The sequence below is a fragment of the Rhinoderma darwinii genome, chromosome 2, assembly GCF_050947455.1.
Source record: "Rhinoderma darwinii isolate aRhiDar2 chromosome 2, aRhiDar2.hap1, whole genome shotgun sequence".
Lineage (NCBI taxonomy): Eukaryota > Metazoa > Chordata > Amphibia > Anura > Rhinodermatidae > Rhinoderma > Rhinoderma darwinii.
Genome location: NC_134688.1, coordinates 430,112,713 through 430,132,848, shown reverse-complemented (window position 1 = coordinate 430,132,848; position 20,136 = coordinate 430,112,713). Strand labels below are relative to the sequence as shown.

Here is a 20,136-nt window from a genome sequence, read left to right as displayed (position 1 = left end):
AACTTTTATATAAAAACAAGGAACTAAATGTGCTCAAACTGTGTATTGTACTTATTTGGTTCCAGGCAAGGATTTTGGAGACCGTTTCTGTAGTCAGAGGCTCTTATTATTTATTTACATACATTACACCCATATAGTGCTCTAGGAGGATGTATATAACCAAACAATTCACCACCCTGTGGCCACAGTCCTTGGGGTCAACATAAGAGAATTTTGCTCCCTCATGAGCAGCGTTACTATAGCTGGAATATAGAATGTGCTAGATGTTATAAAAGATAGCAGACATCCCTACCACAAGGAAGCTGAGCATAGAAACCTCAGTCATTTCTTTGGATGAAATTAGAGGTGTTTCCGTTTCAGAATAAGGTAAAAGGAGAAGAATATACAATAGATCAAAGTCATAGTATTACTCATTATCCAGAATGGCTTCCCGAAACAGAGGTAATAAAATGATAAGATACATTTTTCCCAAAAAACAACATTTGCTTTGAGTGGGTCTGGGCTCCCTGGATGGAATATAGTAGTCACACTTTCTTCACTACGCCTCCCATTCACCTCTCAGATGGGAGTTTCACCGACTAGTTGCCTCTCTTAACTGTTCCAGCAACTTCTTATGAGTAATCTCCCCTTCACTCCTCTCTCGGGAGCCCCGCTGCTCTGGTGTCTTCCTTCTTTCTGGAACACCTCAAAGGTTGGTCCCACCATACGGGTTAACATGAAATTAACCCATTTAATAGGCTTCACTGTTGTTCTGATGTACTTTCAAATGATATAAGTGCCTTACCTATCTTTATAAGGGTCAATTTATAGTGCAATGGCGTTCACCAAAATATGCACATTTTTAAGCCATAAATTTGGTGTAAACCTTTTGATATTTTTCCCCCATTGACTTCTATTGGTTATATGTGTAGTAATCATGCTCTGTAGTATTTTCAAAGGTCACTGTGCAGGGAGGGGGAGCTGTGTCCATTACCTATCGTCAATGGTGGATCCTGCGTTATTTGCCTCCAGCTTTATGATAGAGGTGTTACCTGTCAGTGTAATCCTGCCTGTAATAACAATAATAATGAGATGATGCTGAGAAGTGATCTCTACAGAACAGGAAGGGTCAGACTATTGTGAGAATCAGTGGTCACAGTGAAAACTGCAACATTTTTTGAATATTTTTTTTTTGTAAAAGAGATAGTAAGTTGGAAAATGAACAAATTCACCAAAAAATAAAAAACATGATTTAAACAATAGGCAATTTTCTGGTAATAGATTACCTTTTAAAAGCTTGAGTTTCAGGTGTTCGGTCACTTGGTACTTCCAAAGTCAATACAATTCATGACATACAGTGATATCATAGACAGACTCTTGATACCCTAATGATGACTGGTTCACACGGAATGAATAGCCTGACAGTATATTATGTAGATTACAGATTCTGTACAGGTATAATTACTCTTGTAATGTATGACTACTACAGGCAAATCACTGTTTTTCTTCTCTATTTTGTATTTGCAGTGTTCATCATGGCATCAGGACTCTTGGTCTATCCCTTCGGCTTCAACTCAGCTACTGTGAAAAAGTACTGTGAGAACTCGAGTATATACTATGCAGGAGACTGTCAGATTGGATGGGGCTACATGCTTGCGATTGTTGGGGTCATGTTATCTGTGTTTTTGCCATTCTTTGCTAAATATGCACCAAAAGAACACATATCCCCAACCCCCATTCCTACTATTTTATAGTATTTTATTTTTGCAAACAAAAACAAAGTTCCTGTCTACAGATGATGGATAGACAAAGGTATTAGAGCACTTCTCTGCGCCGTGCAGCATAACATATAGATCAGATGGATATTACATTGATCGTCTTCCTGCAGCATGACAAAATATTATCTTGGGATTTAGTAACATTACTACACACTGATTTTCTTACTTTTCCTACTGCTTCCCTCATACTCTACTCAGTTTACCTTTTATGATGGCTACCGCCCAATAAGCTGACCAGAAATTCTGTGCTGGGAGTCAGATATCCGAGTGATTATCATTTACTGAATCACACATAGGGTCTCATGTATCAATGTTGCCCATAGCAACCAACCGGTGTTCAGCTTCCATGTTCTAAACTACACTGGAATAATGAAAAGTAATGGTATGGGCACCAGGACCACTAGTCCCATGAGACATTGCAGTAGATATCCATAGAATCTGTATATATTTGACACAATATTACTGAGCCTGATGTGATGTTTCTCTTTTAATATTGCAGTATTTGTTTATGACATACTAGTAGTATAATCGTTTGAAAATAAATAAAATAACTATACAGCGATATTCCTTTAATTCGGCATCCACTAATCCAGAAATTCTGATAGCCCAGCTATTGTTTCTGGCACTGTGATGAAATGGTATATTTCATTCTAGCTTTCTGTGTTGGGCTGTCTTTCTTAAAGGGGTTGTCCACTTTGTTAGGAGATCAACTCAGGAGCAGACATACCATTGATGCAACCTGTGCTGCTGCACAGGGGCCCAGTAGGTAAAGCGGCCCACTCACCTTAAAGCAATCTTCTTCTGTCTGATATTGCATGTAAATGCCTGAGATGATGACTTTTATGGCTCATACTTACTGGTGGATTATTAGAGAGACATTAGGGGGTGATTTATGATGAATTATTGGAGAGCAAGCGACCCATATACTGCTTTGCACAGGGGCCCTCAGCTGTCTGGGTCCGCCCATGGATCAATTGTAATCTATGGAAGGACTTGCAGCAAGTATTCAATTTCCTCGTACCCAGAGGAGATGAAGCTCACCCCCCACCATTACCTATTTGAAAATGGGTTAAACCAACTAACCCTATGAAGTCTTTTACCTTTCAATATAAGTTTTCTATACTTTCTATGATCATCCAATACAATCTTTGAGAAGGCAGCACCTTTTAGCTTCTGTTAATGCCAAATGAAAGGAATTTTACTGTATGAAGTCACTCTGCAAGGTCATTGAATGTGTAATCATCCTGCCACAATCCACCTACTATAATGTCTATGCATCCAAATATATGTTTAGTGTGATTACATGTGGCATTATTATAGGGACAGAATACTCGGTGTCACTTTTAAGTGTACCTCCTCCTACAGGCCTGAATCGTGTCTGCCCAATTTTCAGCTTATACTTTTTTTTTTTCCAAAGTCACTTGCATCATGGAGAGAACCTGGACTTAGGCCCCATGCACACGACTGTAGTTTTCTTCCGTAATTACAGACCCATTCATTTCTATTGGCGACTGACACCTTCCCGTATATCTACGGGAAGGTGTCCGGGCCATAGAAACCTCTTTGCAAAATATAGGACATGTCCTGTTTTTTTTAAATTTAAGGACCGTGCTCCCATACTTTATAATGGGAGCACGGCCCATAAATGCGGACGACTGTCTGCGGTCGGCCATAGCCGTAATCACGAACCGTCTACGGTCGTGTGCATGGGGCCTTATTCTCACAGTCTTCCTTATTTAGTGCAGGAGCCTAACTATGCACATTCTATTACAATGAGTGGGAACTTTGCAACGGAGTTTAGGAGACTTTGCCACCGCAATATCTACATTTCTCTACTGTATTAGCTGCAATCTGCTGTAAGGCAGGCATTTTCAAGAAATGACTTATATGATGGAAATGTGCAGTTATATTAATCCAGCACTGTAGCAGGAAGTGTCGTCGCTAGGTTTTCCTTCACTCCCCTCGGATCCAACATTGGGGGGCATATGCCTCACCCCAGCTACACCCTCGGGCAGGAGTACATGTTGCATTAGGGATCTGATCGCTCACTTTACCAGAAGGAATTTCCTGGGTGCCGTAATCTGTTATGTAATGACAGGGGTCATGACAACCTCTTGAGTGCAAAAAAAGGAAAGTTATCACAACACCGGAGACATAAGCAAGATAATGGGTGCCGTGCAAGCCTCAAAGGAACCTGATCCAGAGCCCCACAAATGGAATTCACAGAAAAGAGAGAGACCTAAGTGAGGTCCATTCACAGGATACAGGCTGCCATAAATCTGGAGTCTGGAGCGAAGCGCCAGCCCTGCAGTGTTGTTTGGAGCACTCCTACAAGTCCAATAATAACATTATTTTAGGAACGGCTTATCATATAATTCTCTAATATATTCAAAATGGTTTCAAACCAGAGCTTCAGTTTAGATGTGTAACAGACTTTTTTGATTAACGTCATATAAAACCACATCATATTATGTTGCATAAATCTGGACTCTGGTGCTCGTATCTTCCTGATTCAGACAACACTTTATAGGCTTAAGCAAACACGCAGACACAACAAAGCATTACACCCTATTCATTGATTTCACGAACACCGGCTATACAGTCAGCAAATGGAAAATCTATTTTGATTGTCAACATCAATTCATTTACCAGTCAGATCAAAAACGGAATAATCCAGGACACTATTTACCTACATTACAATGCCGAAAACATTCAGAAACGGCAAATACTAAAATAAAAAAAACAATTACTTAGGGCAAGGTCTCACATTGTGGCGGCCGCACTCATACAAAACCATACCCACATGCCGTGGCCAATGGTCACACGGATTCTCACGGTAATACCAGCATGTGGGCATGGTTTCGTAAGGCTACATTCCCACTGTGCGGATATGCTGCGTAAAAGGTGCACGGCGTATCCGCCCTGGCGGCTGCAGGGAATTCTGGACGAAAATCCACATCAAATTGTGGTGCAGTTTTTCGGCCGGAATCTCTTCTGTGCAAAAGTGCACATAAAAAAACCCAACATCAAACAAAAACATACTTACCCTCTGACGTCCTGCAGCCCGGCCTGGACAAAGAAGCACAGAGTTCTGGGTAAGTATAAGATTTTTTTTTTCTGAGTTGCGTTTTTTGCGGTGGAATTGCAGCTTTTCTGCCACAAAAAAACACAACATCTGCAATTGACATTGAATTCAACATGGAAAACGCACAACACAAAAGCAGATATTACAAAAATACAACTGACATGCTGCGGATCATGCATTTATTTTTTAGTAGGAGAACAATAAGCTGCTGCCAAACAACTCTTACAAATCTCAAATGGCAAAAATTGCATTTACATGTATCTAGAACGAAAATTCAAAAAAATGATCAATTACTGAGGTTAAGGGTCACCATGTAGATATTTTCTCCTTTTGATGAGACCAAAGTTCTCCATGTGGCAGACATCTATCTGGGTTACATAGGTTGGATAAATAGAACAAAAAGCCTCTCTACTTTTTTTTTTTTTTTACAGTTTTATCTTAAAAAACACCTACAACAATGCATTAAACTGCATTGAGTGAACAAGGTCTAAAGTTGGCCATACACATGAGATAAAATCTGTGTATAGGGGAAGTTCGGTTTCAGCATGCTTCATTCATTGTTCCCTCTGGAGATCAGTGTTGTCAGAAGTGTCAAGTAGCTGCCTAGTCTCCTTACTGAAGTTATGGGGGAGTCAATAGATATAGCAGTCCACATCTATGGCCAGTTAGACGCCTCATTCACACTGGGTCATAAAGTTCCGTTTCTTATCTGCATTACTTTTCTGCAGTTTATGCATGTGCTGCTTGTATTCTTCACCCATAAAAAAAAACAAAAAAAAACAAACCTGAGCCTCATCATCATGTTGCATGTTCACCATCCTACTGAAACTAGGCCAATACTCAACTATTGCATCCCTTAAATACTCAGGCCACACAAAATGATAATGGCAACACTAAATCTAACTTTTACATTTATGCACAGTAGGAGAAGCCAAGTTACTCTACACCATAGAGCTACTCTTGTACGATAACAATGGATACAATAATGGAAAAGTAGGGACATGATGTAAGCAAAGGCTAATAACTTTAGCCCTTCATCTTGGGAAAGCATAGTTGCACATAGGTATGGCTGACAGCTTTTTTAAAATCTTAAAGCAGTTTTCCATTTTAGTTAATCTCTTTAAGTTAGAAGGTCCTCCAACCATAAACTCCTCACAGGGTGTTTTTCTTGCAGCGCCACTGCAGGGGAAATTAAGCATTACACATTGCACAAAGAAGTCAGTGACACCCTCTGTAGCTGCTTTCTGCTTTTGTTAATAGATAAACCCCCATTTATTAAATCAGAATTCCCTAATAGGAGATATGAAAATTGATTTACTGAGGAACCCGTGTAAGCTTCTGTATGCAGTCTGTTTTCACCCTAGCTAAACAGCACAAAAAAATGTCGTGCCATTTTAACTCTTAGTAGTATGAACCTGATTCTTATAGGGATGCATATTAAGCTGACAGGTCCACTTTATATTCTCAATCACATGACAGAGCCAGGAGCCATGTGTACAAATGCAAGTCCCTGTGACCCCGTGCTACGGAACCGTAGGCACTCCATGTCCCGCCATATAGTGCTCCATATGGAGCTATATTACACAGATATTCTCCCATCATACGGCATCCGAAGGAGAATACCATAATTCGTTACCATAAAAGTCTTTGGGCGTCATAGTACAGCGGTGTACAACTTGGATGTTGTACGGAGCTGTAATACACTCATGTGCATGAGCCTCAGATCAATAAATAGACTTCTAAAAAAAAAAGTTGACTGAATCATGAGCATGGAAAGTGCCTAAACTTTGTAGTTCTCTCTCCTTTGATCTCTAAAAGTACTTTAAAACATGGACCGAGACTGACAGTAAAAACGAGCGCCGATGGACGATACAGCATGTCTATGGGCGTGCGTTAGCTCCATTCACAAGGAGCAATGATCGTTAATGTATTTGAGAAATCATTTCTACAAACGTTCGTCCCCATGTCGGCAGCACATCTACTTATTTCCCAGAAAGATGCGCTGCCAACTAGCTGCCATTTGTTTGGCCACATGAAAGAACCGATCACCCGATGAACTTTCTATGAAAGTCCAATAGTCCGAAAAATCTCATAACCCTGCACCTTTGAGGTCAATTGATGCTGAATTAAAGGAATTTTACTGTGAATTCCTAGATGTGTCAGACTAACAAGAGAATTCAAGGGTCATAACTACAAGACAATTATTTTCCAGTAAATGTCGGAACTGTTGAATGACCTGTCGGATTGAACGCTCTTATCTCGTTGTATATTTTCTTCTGCTTGCTTCCTATACAGAATTTGCATCAGTATTACACAACCAATCATTTCATATTGACACTTTTACAGGTTAACCTTTCCCAGTTTAATATATACGTTATTTAATAGGTTCATCAAATATTGAATTTCAAGTAAAACACTTAAATTATTTTGATTTTAGTACAACATATACAATTTTTACAGTGAGGAGGGCATGGAACGTCAAGAAAATCAGACCTCCTTTGCGGGCTGCTTCTGTATGCCATAGCAAATCTTACTAATGTAGCCATTGATAGAAATATTATAATATCCATTGAGTTGATTTGCTATGATATTTTAGAAGATGTCACTTATAAGAACTGATAACTGTGATAAACAGACAGAGAGATTTACATCTACGAAGGAAAAGTTGCCACCTAACCATCCTGTGCCTTTATTAAAAGATCAATTGAACAAATTGTTATGTACCAGGGATGTTTATTACCTGCAAGATGTTGTACATTCTGTAAAATACTATTTCGATTCTGTATTTGTCTGTTTGTAACAGTTCAGTGGATATTTGTAAAAAATAAAATATTCAAGTCATGTTCCTTTTTAGTGTCTTCAAAAGAAAAAAAAAAAAGAAAATGTCTCTTATTTTACCTTTTATTTATACTCAGATGTTTGAATTATGATGATGTTAAAAACTGGTAACTAAAATATATTTTTCATTGATTTTGTCACACTAATAAAGTACTTTTTATTCAAAATGGCTCTTATTTTTTGTTCCCAGCCAACAAAACACAACGATACTAAATGATACACTATACACATAATATACACCAGCTGACTGGCTGATTCTCCATAATGTTCCTAGTGACCTCCATGAATGACCTCCACTAGACATTTCTAGCCTTGGCACAACTTTAAAGGACCCTTAAAGGAACACTCTAGGCAAAACTGTTACACTGTGGGAGAACTGTGTTATGCCTAGTTTAGGGCCTAAGAAGTGGTACATGACACAGGGATTGTGTCTTTAGTTTTCTGTACTATGTGCCACCTCCTCAGGCCATTCACTAGGCATAACACAATGGATCAGTTTTGTCCAGAGTGTTCCTTTAGTGTACATCCAGCTGCTAATAACTTTTACTTTGTTATGGCACTTACAAAGAAAAATCTGTTTGCTATATAGCCTATTCCAGGTAATATTCAGCACCGGACACCACAGCTGTAGTTTCTAGTAGGGTCTCCTGTATTTCCTAGGCACCCACACCTACTTGGAGGCCTCACAGTTGCTGGTAGTAGACTGATGCTACCGGTAGGTACACAAGCCTAGGAGGCAAAGTGCATTTGCTACAAATTGCTGCTGTGCAGCAGGGTGTCTGGTCCTTATTATTACCAAAAGGAGCCACAGACCTGTAATGGACTATACCGCAAACAGACTTGTCTTAGTAAGTGGCATAACATTGTAAAAGTTAGTTGTAACTGGAGGTGTCATTTAAAGAGCTTTAAAGAGGCTCTGTCACCAGATTTTGCAACCCCTATCTGCTATTGCAGCAGATAGGCGCTGCAATGTAGATTACAGTAACGTTTTTATTTTTTTAAAACGAGCATTTTTGGCCAAGTTATGACCATTTTTGTATTTATGCAAATGAGGCTTGCAAAAGTACAACTGGGCGTGTTTACAGTAAAAGTACAAGTGGGCGTGTATTATGTGCGTACATCGGGGCGTTTTTACTTGTTTTACTAGCTGGGCGTTCTGACGAATCAGCATCATCCACTTCTGTTCGTTAACACCCAGCTTCTGGCAGTGCAGACACACAGCGTGTTCTCGAGAGATCACGCTGTGACGTCACTCACTTCCTGCCCCAGGTCCTGCATCGTGTCGGCACCAGAGGCTACAGTTGATTCTGCAGCAGCAGCAGCGTTTGCAGGTAAGTAGCTACATCGACTTACCTGCAAACGCCGATGCTGCTGCAGAATCAACTGTAGCCTCTGGTGCCGATGTGGCCGACACGATGCAGGACCTGGGGCAGGAAGTGAGTGACGTCACAGCGTGATCTCTCGAGAACACGCTGTGTGTCTGCACTGCCAGAAGCTGGGCGTTGTGAAGAGAAGTGGATGATACTTCTCGTCAGAACGCCCAGCTAGTAAAAGTAGTAAACACGCCCCGATGTACGCACATAATACACGCCCACTTGGACTTTTACTTTAAACACGCCCAGTTGGACTTTTGCAAGCCTCATTTGCATAAATACAAAAATGGTCATAACTTGGCCAAAAATGCTCGTTTTTTAAAAATAAAAACGTTACTCTTATCTCCATTGCAGCGCCGATCTGCTGCAATAGCAGATAGAGGCTGCAAAATCTGGTGACAGAGCCTCTTTAACTTCTAAATTTGAACCCTAAAAGTTCAAGTCCACTAGGGTATTATGTATCCCACATTTAGGGTATGTTCACACGCTTAGCAAAAAACTGAGCTGTTTTCAAGGGAAAACAGCTCCTGATTTTCAGTTGTTTTTTTAGCAACTCGCGTTTTTCACTGCGTTTTTTACGGACGTTTTTGGAGATGTTTTTCTATAGAGTCAATTAAAAACGACTCCAAAAATGGCTCAAGAAGTGACATTCACTTCTTTTTAAAAAACTTCGTAAAAAAACGCCCCGTCGGAAACTAACACCGTTTTTCCCATTGAAATCAATAGGCAGATGTTTGGAGGCGTTCTGCTTACGAAAATAAGCCGTGTGAACATACCCTAACACTTGACACATTACTGAACGAAGGATTTCTACGAGCCTTGAAAAAATCTACCTGTATTCAACAGAAATCAGAAGACTATTTAATATCTGCAATAAATGAGGATTTCGTTTTACAGGATATAGAACCATTTAGTTTAACCCTTTTATAGATGCCTTTATTAAGGCCCTGTTCACATGGAGTTTTTTGCAGGCAGATTCTGATCTGCCTGCACACCGTTTGCCGTGTTTTTCGCCCGCGGCCATTGAGCTCCGCGGGCAAAAACGCAGTGAAAAATGCTTTGATGTCAATGGGAGGTCAGAGACGTAAACGCACGAAGATAGGGCATGTCGCTTCTTTTTCCCGCGAGACGGTTTTTCCGCTCGCGGGAAAAAACGCCTCCGCCTCCCATTGAAATCAATGTGCTGCTTTTTTGGCTTGGTTTCCGACGCGCTCTGTGTGAACAGGGCCTACGTTTTTGTGTCTCATGACAGAAGCGTTTCACTTTAGCAGCTGAAATGCAGTCCTAGTTGAAAAACTTACCACTAAATGTGGCACAAACCTAGATAGATAACCTATTTATACATAAATAACCAAATGCACGCAATTAAACAGTAACAAATAAAATATATTTATTATTTGCATGAATACCTTCTTTCAGAAAGACTTTACATCACTCAACTTAACACACATCTGGATACTGTGTAGCAATAACAAGTTAAAGTTCTATTTATAGTGTAAGAACAAAATAACAATATATAATAAACCTTATTTGAAAAATGAATCAAAATAAATATTTGTTAACATGTCTACATTTCATTTAGAGTCTTCTAGACGTGTAACATACTTCTCCAATTCCTTATCTGCAGCGATGATATATTCCAGAAAGGTCTGCTGCTCTGACACTGATGCCGGTCTTACAGAAACACACTTAAACATGTTTCTTTTCTGGTCATAATTTCCCATTGCTCTATGAATTCGACCTCTGATTAGTCTTGGCAGGTCCCGGTCCTAAATAGAAACATTCAAAACAGTCGAAAACTCTTATAGGATCGGATTTAAAGAGGCTCTGTCACCAGATTAAAAATGCCCTATCTCCTACATCATTTTATTGGCGCTGGAATGTAGTTAACAGCAGTGTTTTTTATTTTGAGAAATAATCTTTTTTCAGCAAGTTATGACCTTTATTACATTTATGCAAATTCGTTTTTTAATGCCCAGGTGGGCGTTTTTTAACTTTTAACCAAGTGGGCGCTTTACAAAGAAGTGTATGACGCTGACCAATCAGCATCATACACTTCTCTTCATTACACCCAAGCTTGTTTCACTGAACAGCGTGATCTCGTGTGACGTCACTTCCGCCCACAGGTCCTTCATCTCTAGGGATTTCTATATGCTTACCTGCACTGTGTGATGCTGCCTCCTCCGCTGCTGCTGCAGATCCGACGACTGTAACTTCTCATACGCCTGGAGACGATCTATGTTCAGTCTTCAGACGCAGGGATGAAGCACCTGTGGGCGGAAGTGACGTCACAGCGTGGTCTCGCGAGATCACGCTGTTCAGTGAAACAAGCTTCTGTGTAATGGAGAGAAGTGTATGATGCTGATTGGTCAGCGTCATACACTTCTTTGTAAAACGCCCACTTGGTTAAAAGTTAAAAAACGCCCACTTGGGCATTAAGAAATGAATTTGCATAAATGTAATAAAGGTCATAACTTGCTGAAAAAAGATTGTTTCGTAAAATAAAAAACACTGCTGTTAACTACATTCCAGCGCCGATAAAATGATGTAGGAGATAGGGCATTTTTAATCTGGTGACAGAGCCTCTTTAAATGCCACGATGATTTTAAGATGAAATGAAAAATGTACATATTATACTGAAAATGTGTCGAGTAATTGGATATTTCTTGCAGCCCAGTGGGAGACTAACTTGAACTGAAATGTCATAATTGTTTAAAATTAATCCAGGAATGAGATATGGGTAAAACAGTTTAGTTATTTAAAATGAGATCTAGGCCTAAATTCTTGACTGTTTGCTTAGAACTCATATATTTCTGTACAGATTCTGGTTCAGGTTATACTTTTTTTTCATATAGGAGACATAAGAAAGGCACATCATAAAGGTAATATAAGATATCAAGATACAGTCCAGTACACATATTGGGGTCTAGGTTATTCTATTTAATCCCTTCATGCCGCCAATATGTAGATTTACGTCCTAGCCGCATGTGCCCCGTGCAGCCAGGACGTGAATCTATAGTCCTCATCTTATGCCAGTGTCCCGCTGAGGAGAGCCCTCTGACGTCGGCGGTGTGAGTGTCCCTGCCTCCCTAGAAACCTGCTCCCTAACAGGTGAACCAATTAGTTTGGATTCTGAGCATGTGATCATCATGATTAACGAATCATTGTGATCTCTAAAAAGTTTGTTTGTACACAAAGTTTTCCCGATTGTCATCTCCTATTACCTGTGCCCCTTAGTGTTAGAATAGGCAGGCAGGAATAGTAGGTAAGGCTATGTTCACACCTGTGTTGTGTCATTACGTTGTTCTGCTCCTTCAGAGGAGCAGAACAAGGGAATAACGGAACCAACGGAAACCGACGGCTGCCAATGGAACCCATTGACCAATAGGTTCCGTCGGGGTGCCGTGATTTTACCGGACACAATAGCGCTATTTTCTCTGATAATCCCTGTCAGATCTGTGACTGACACCTTGAATGGAGCCTGACGCAAATGTGAACAAAACCTTAATTAGCCTAAAAAAATGGTTATGTTATCCAAAATAGTTCAAGTTATAACTGTGTAAAACAATGTTTTCCAAAACTTTACATTTAAGCCTTTTGGCATCGATGACCCTTGTTCCTGAAATGGTTAATAACGAATAGGGCTGTACACTTTTGAGTCAGATTAGCGTTATGCGTTACAATGCATAACAATTTTAAGATGCCCATAGACTTAAGGTATTTTGCGGACAGATACAGGCTTACCAACACATAGTAGTGGTCAGTGTGGTAAACTACAGAAGCAGCCTGGTGTTATGTTTTTCTAAACCACAATTGGACCAAGCGCTGCATGTGGAGGATTTACTAGTACAGCAATTAAAGGGGTTATCCAGTGAAAAGAAATTGATGGCTTATCGTTAATACAGGCCATCAATATCTGATCGATGAAGGTACGACTGTTGGCACCCCCGCCGATCAGCTGTTTTGAATGCGAGCGCTGCTTTCCTTTTCATTTCGTTCACTGCTTGTACTGTGAACCGCCGCTACAAGTGTATCGGCGATTCACAGTACGGAGCAGGTAACCAATCAGCCTTCGCATGAGCACCACGGCCACTTTAAAACAGCTTGGGGTGCCAAGAGCCAGACCCCCACCGATCAGATATTGATGGTCTATCTTGAGGATAAGCCATCAATTTCTTTTACAAAGACTATCCGCATTCATTGTCACAATGTCTACATTATTTCAGCTATTGCCCTTTATCTCCATGGCACAGTTTTTCCCATATTAGAAATAGCACCAGTCTTCCCAGGGTAGGAAAGATTTTAAAGGGTATCAGTTTCAGCAAATAAAAGCTAATTCGTATATTGAAAAGTTATAAAATTTTCTTTTATGATTTTTGTATCAATTTCTCATGGTTTTCAAGATCTCTGCTTGCAGTCATTCAATAGGAACCTTCATTGTTTACTTCTGGTTGATAAAAATCTGTACTGGTCATGTGATGGACACACAGGTGCAGGACTGGTTACAAGACACAGATCTGACAACTGTAAGTAAACAATAAACAACATGCTGAATGACTGCAAGCAAAGATCTTGAAAACCGTAAGGAATTTATACAAAGTATAATAGAAAATTGTGTAACTTTTCATTATGCAATAATTAAGGGCCTGTTCACATCACCGTTCGCTTTCCATTCCGGGGTTCCGTCAAAGGTTTCCGTTGGGTGAACCCCGCAACGGAAAGTGAAACTACAGCTTCCGTTTCAGTCACCATTGATATCAATGGTGACGGAAACATCGCTAATGGTTTCCGTTCGTCACCATTCCGGCAGGTTTCCGACGGAATCAATAGCGCAGTCCACTCCTCTATTGATTCCGTCGTTAAAACGGAAACCTGCCGGAATGGTGACGAACGGAAACCATTAGCGATGTTTCCGTCACCATTGATATCACTTTCACTTTCCGTTGCGGGGTTCACCCGACGGAAACCTCCGACGGAGCCCCGGAACGGAAAGCGAATGGTGATGTGAACAGGCCCTAACCTATATTTGCTGGAACCATAATATCCTTTTAAAGAAAGTCAGTTGGAAATGACTGTTCATGTGACCTAATAAAAATAAAAATAACAGATTTACTTATACATTGTAGATATAAAGTAAAATATGTAAATACTGGAGCAAATGTCAAAACAAAATGATGCAATAAGGAGAATGACGTACTGAAATTACTTACAATCTCATAAAATACGCATTGAACGTTATTCTTTCCATCCCTTAAAAGGAAGAGTTTTGATCCATGGTCACCTGATGTCACAGCAGAGTCGAGGGTCGCTATAAACAAGAGAAACGGGTATTTTATTTGTGAATTTTACAACTTCTATGCATGTATTAAGAATTTGAACTAGTGTGTTGAAGCAATTCAGGTACAAATACTAAACAAGGTCTTTGCCATATGATGCAATACAATACCAAACGTAGCCCACAAAAACTATTTCTAAGACCTAATGTACACGACCGTGGTGATTTTGTAGTCCACAAAACCACGTGTCCGTTGTCTGTATTTGCGGTCTATTTGTCCACAAAAAACCTTCCATTGTGCATCCATGTGTCATCAGTAATCATAGATCTGCAAAGAAAAGGGAAGGCTGGAATTGATGTCACCAATTTGTCCCAACACCCTGAGTAGGTAACATGATCCGCAAATACGGACAGTAAAATGACATGTCTTAAAGTATTTGAGGACCGCAGTCACGACTCCAAACGTATCTGTGAACATCACGGTCATATGCATATGAATGAGTCCGTGTGCTATCCGCAAAATTGCAGCACACGGGCAAAAATAGTCCCCCCCGACTGATTGATAAAATAAATGTGTTTTTTCATTGCAGTTTACCTGCTGAATTGTTCCTGTTGACGTTAAGGGCGGGTTCACACATAGCGGAATTTCACTTAAATTCCGCTGCGGACACTCCGCAGCGTTAATCCGCAGCGGAGCCGTTTCTCCATTGACTTTCACTTTAATTTAGCAGTGTTCGTTTACACGATGCGTACAATTCCGCTGCGGAGCATAGGCTGCGGAGCGGAATTTGGTGTCCGCAGCATGCTCTGTCTGTTGCGGAGCAGTGGCGGACTGGTTGCGGACTCATGGCGGAATTTCTCCATTGACTTCAATGGAGAGTCAAAATTCCGCAATGAAGTCCGCAGATCTTATGTGTGCTGCGGAGCGTATTGTTTTTACTACCATGACATTTCTTCATTCTGGCTGGACCTATGTATTTCTAGGTCTACAGCCAGACTGAGGAAGTCAATGGGGCTCCCGTAATGACGGGAGCGTTGCTAGGAGACGTCTGTAAATAGTCACTGTCCAGGGTGCTGAAAGAGTTACGCGATCGGCAGTAACTGTTTCTGCACCCGGGACAGTGACTACCGATCCCAATATACATGTATCTGTAAAAAAACATATAAGTTCATACTTACCGAGAACTCCCTGCGTCTGTCTACAGTCCGGCCTCCCAGGATGACGTTTCAGTGTAAGTGACGGCTGCAGCCAATCACAGGCCAAGCACAGGCTGCAGCGGTCACATGGACTGGAGCGTCATCCAGGGAGGTCGGGCCGGATGCCGAAAGAGGGACGCGTCACCAAGACAACGGGCGGTAAGTATGAATTTCTTTGACTTTCACTAGGGAAAGTGCTGTCCCTTCTCTCTATCCTGCACTGAACAGGGAGAAGAGAAGCACTTTTCCTGCAGTCCGCAGCGGCCAGTCCGCATCAATTTTCTGCACATTTTGTGCAGATCCGCTGCAGAATCTGCAACGCAGATTCTGTGCGGCATTGATGCGGACAGTTGCGGAGGAATTCCGCCATGTGTGGTCATGCCCTAATAGAGAACAAAGCACAAGTTAAGGCTATGTTCACACAGAGTTTTTTGTAGGCAGAAAAATCTGCCTCAAGATTGCTTCAGGAATTTTGAGGCAGATTTTGACCTGCCTGCGCTACTTTCGCCGCGTTTTTTTGGCCACATGATTTCAATGGTGACGGATCCGGTACCAATGGTTTCCATTTGTCTCCGTTGTGCAAGGATTCCGTTATTTTGACGGAATCAATAGTGTAGTCGACTATGGTTTCCGTTTGTGTCTGTCAGGGTGTCGTTCAGACGAAACGAGACCCTGGCGCAGATGTGAACGAAGCCTTAGGCCTTATTTACACTAACATGTTTCACGTCTGTGACCTCGCGGACCTATGTAAGTCAATGGGTCCATTCAGACATTCCGTGTTTTTCACGCAGCGTGTGTCCGCTGCGTGAAACTCACAGCATGTCCTATACTTTAGTGTTTTTTGCGCATCACGCACCCATTGAAGTCAATGGGTGCGTGAAAATCACGTGCAGCACACTGACGCACTTCCGTGTGCTGCGCGTGATTCGCGCAACAGTTGTTCAAGAAATGAAGGGAAAAATCAAACCACCTCCTTCATTTCATTTTCTAAACCTCAAAACCGCGTGTCATAAGGATGCCATATGCGCGAAAATCACGCAACCACGCACCAAACACTGATGACACACGGAACTGCAACGCGCAAAAACGCAGCGTTTTTTGCACGTGCAAAACGCACACGTTATGACTCACTGCAGCTTGAAACTTACAAATGTTGCACTCTTCTTTTATAACCCCACACGTAAGATTCTCCATAATAAGAGATTTTCAAATGTTGATAAATATAAATCTTATGCACAACATTACTGATTTTGTACTGAAACCTACTGAAAGCCACGAAAGATGGAACATAGAGGAAAAAAGGGAATACTACGAAATGACAAACCATGGATTTAAGGGCATGACCACACGTGGCGGATTTCCTCCGCAACTGTCCGCATCAATGCCGCACAGAATCTGCGTTGCAGATTCTGCTGCGGATCTGCACAAAATGTGCAGAAAATTGATGCGGACTAGCTGCTGCGGACTGCGGGAAAAGTGCTTCCCTTCTCCCTATCAGTGCAGGATAGAGAGAAGGGACAGCACTTTCCCTAGTGAAAGTAAACGATTTTCATACTTACCGGCCGTTGTCTTGGTGACGCGTCCCTCTTTCGGCATCCAGCCCGACCTCCCTGGATGACGCGCCAGTCCATGTGACCGCTGCAGCCTGTGCTTGGCCTGTGATTGGCTGCAGCCGTCACTTACACTGAAACGTCATCCTGGGAGGCCGGACTGTAGACAGACGCAGGGAGTTCTCGGTAAGTATGAACTTATATGTTTTTTTACAGATACATGTATATTGGGATCGGTAGTCACTGTCCCGGGTGCAGAAACAGTTACTGCCGATCGCTTAACTCTTTCAGCACCCTGGACAGTGACTATTTACAGACGTCTCCTAGCAACGCTCCCGTCATTACGGGAGCCCCATTGACTTCCTCAGTCTGGCTGTAGACCTAGAAATACATAGGTCCAGCCAGAATGAAGAAATGTCATGGTAGTAAAACCAATACGCTCCGCAGCACACATAATATCTGCGGACTTCATTGCGGAATTTTGACTCTCCATTGAAGTCAATGGAGAAATTCCGCCATGAGTCCGCCACTGCTCCGCAACAGACAGAGCATGCTGCGGACACCAAATTCCGCTCCGCAGCCTATGCTCCGCAGCGGAATTGTACGCATCGTCTAAACGAACACTGCTAAATTAAAGTGAAAGTCAATGGAGAAACGGCTCCGCTGCGGATTAACGCTGCGGAGTGTCCGCAGCGGAATTTAAGTGAAATTCTGCCACGTGTGAACCCGCCCTAACACCTCAAATCCATGTGCAGAAGATTGGGTCTTCCACAAACTAGGTTCACCAGCTCATTAATAGCTTATTACCCATGCGTCCAACATATTGCAGGCCACAAATCCATTACAACAGGTAGATCACATTGATACTATCACATTAGCACAATAATAAAATAACAAAAGGGCTTAGGTCCCATAGCGTGACAGCACACTTTTGCATGGAACACAATAGGAACCTGGGTGGATTGAAAGCCTCTGAGATATGTAAGCAGAAGAACCATTGGAGGGGAGGTGATGCAATTAAGGCCTAATTCACATGAGCGTGTTCGATCCGTGATATACTGTCCGTGTATCGGCCGCATTTCCCGGACCGAACACACTGCAGGGAGCCGGGCTCCTAGCATCATACTTATCTATGACGCTAGGTGACGCTGCCTCGCTGCGGGAAAACTGTCCCGTACTGAAAACATGTTTTCAGTACGGGACAGTAGTTCCACGGGGAGGCAGTGACAACTAGCATCATAGAGAACTATAATGCTAGGAGCCCGGCTCCCTGCGGTGTGTTCGGTCTGGGAAATGCGGCCGATACACGGACAGTATATCACGGATCGAACACGCTCGCAGACTCACAGAAAGAAACTGAATTTATTTGCCTGCTAAAACTTCTACAAAGGGTGTGTGGTTTAAATGAAAAGGGGCGGGACGCCATTGTGCGCCAAAAACACTGGCACAAAATTCTGTCGCAAACAAAGTCAAATCAAAGGTGGTATGAGAAGGAGAAAAGTGTCTAGCAGGTCAAGTAAATGCACCAAATTTATCATGTAGCATTTCCCACTGTGATGAATATGCTGCTTCTTCTCACTGCTTTGTCTGAATCTTTTACTGCATTACTACATCTGTATTTTTGGTCCCCGGATAATATTTATCTCTATCTTTTAGGTTTATTACTCTCTGAGATGAATGTTTTGTATGTATATTCTGTTGTTATTCTGAAGGGCGCTTTACAGAATCTCTTGGTAGCAAGAATCCTGTGTGCTCTTTTTATAATTTTTGATATATCATTACATTTTTAACATTACAATTTCTGAAATACTTTATATGACATTACCAGATGATAGCTGATACCATACCTAGTAGTTCAAATAACAGAGGCATTCTGTCACTGTACTGACTCCAATACTTCATGCTCTCTATTGTTGCAGATACAATCCTTAAAGAATTACTCTTTTCTTTAAAAGTCATTTGATAAAGAGGTATTGCCTTTAAAGAGACGACAAACAATTTCATCAATGACACAATAATACTGCAAAATAGAAATACAATTATTTAAAGACTTTTGGTATAAAATTTGGAAGTGGTAAGATGAATTACAAAAGGAAATAGTAAGAGAAAGACAATAAACGTTTTTTTTTTAATAAAACATTCATACTGTAGTTGTTTAAAATAAGAAAATAGCCTAGTGATAAATTGCCATTTCCATGTCTACTCCACTTGCTAAACCACCAAGACTGACAAATCCTGTACTTTATACCAGCACCACTATTGTATGTAGTGTAGGAAGGGACTGAGGCTGGGGAATGTGGTCAATTGATTTGAGAGTTGATTAGAGCAAGTTTAGCTGGTAGATGGAGGAGCCTCGGGGTCCACTAAAGTCAATGGATAGTCTCTGATTTTAATGGCTGCTGAATTAGGCTATGTTCACACGGAGTATCTTGCCGAGTTTTTTGACGCTGAAACCGCGTCGCAAAACTCTGCAAAAACGGCCCGAAAACGCCTCCCATTGATTTCAATGGGAGGCCTCGGCGTCTTTTTCCCGCGAGCAGTAAAACTGCCTCGCGGGAAAAAGAAGCGACATGCCCTATCTTTGGGCGCTTCCGCCTCTGACCTCCCATTGACTTCAATGGGAGGTAGAGAAAGCGTATTTCGCGCTGTTTTATGCCCGCGGCGCTCAATGGCCGCAGGCGAAAAACGGCGCGAAAATCGGCGTGCAGGGAGAGAAATATCTGCCTCAAACTTCCAAATGGAATTTTGAGGCAGATATTCCTCCTGCAAAATACCCCGTGTGAACATAGCCTAAAGCTTTCTTGTCCCTGCAGTGCCAGAAAATCAAGCAAACCTCCAGTGACCAATACAACAATGAACATTCAATAACACAAAATGTAGCTATTTTTGCTAAAGGTAAAAAGTAACAAATAATAAAAAAACATATTAAACTTAAAGGGGTTTTCCCATCATAGACATTTATGACATATCCACAGGATATGTCACAAATGTCAGATAGATGCGAGACCCACCTCTGGGACCCACACCTATCTTTAGGAAAGGGCCCCCTAAACCTCGTCAT

At 41.5% G+C, this 20,136-nt stretch overlaps 2 protein-coding genes across 3 annotated transcripts in view; one reads left to right on the top strand and one right to left on the bottom strand.

Moving 5' to 3' along the window:
• Positions 1–7,797, top strand: part of LOC142743536 (LHFPL tetraspan subfamily member 7 protein-like) — a 188,852-nt gene extending 181,055 nt beyond the window's left edge. Inside the window, exon 3 of the mRNA XM_075854399.1 lies at positions 1,507–7,797. Coding sequence (XP_075710514.1) covers positions 1,507–1,733 — 227 coding nt within the window. The 3' untranslated portion in view covers positions 1,734–7,797. The remainder of the gene's footprint in view (positions 1–1,506) is intronic.
• Positions 7,798–10,418: 2,621 nt separating this feature from the next.
• The window catches only part of SPATA22 (spermatogenesis associated 22), a 57,905-nt gene continuing 48,187 nt past the window's right edge, over positions 10,419–20,136 (bottom strand). For both annotated transcript variants that reach the window (XM_075854398.1, XM_075854397.1), the window contains 3 exons: positions 18,923–19,052; positions 14,264–14,361; positions 10,419–10,822 (listed from right to left, as the gene is read on the bottom strand). In XM_075854398.1, the coding sequence (XP_075710513.1) occupies positions 10,628–10,822; positions 14,264–14,361; positions 18,923–19,052 (423 nt within the window). In that variant the 3' untranslated portion in view covers positions 10,419–10,627. The remainder of the gene's footprint in view (positions 10,823–14,263; positions 14,362–18,922; positions 19,053–20,136) is intronic.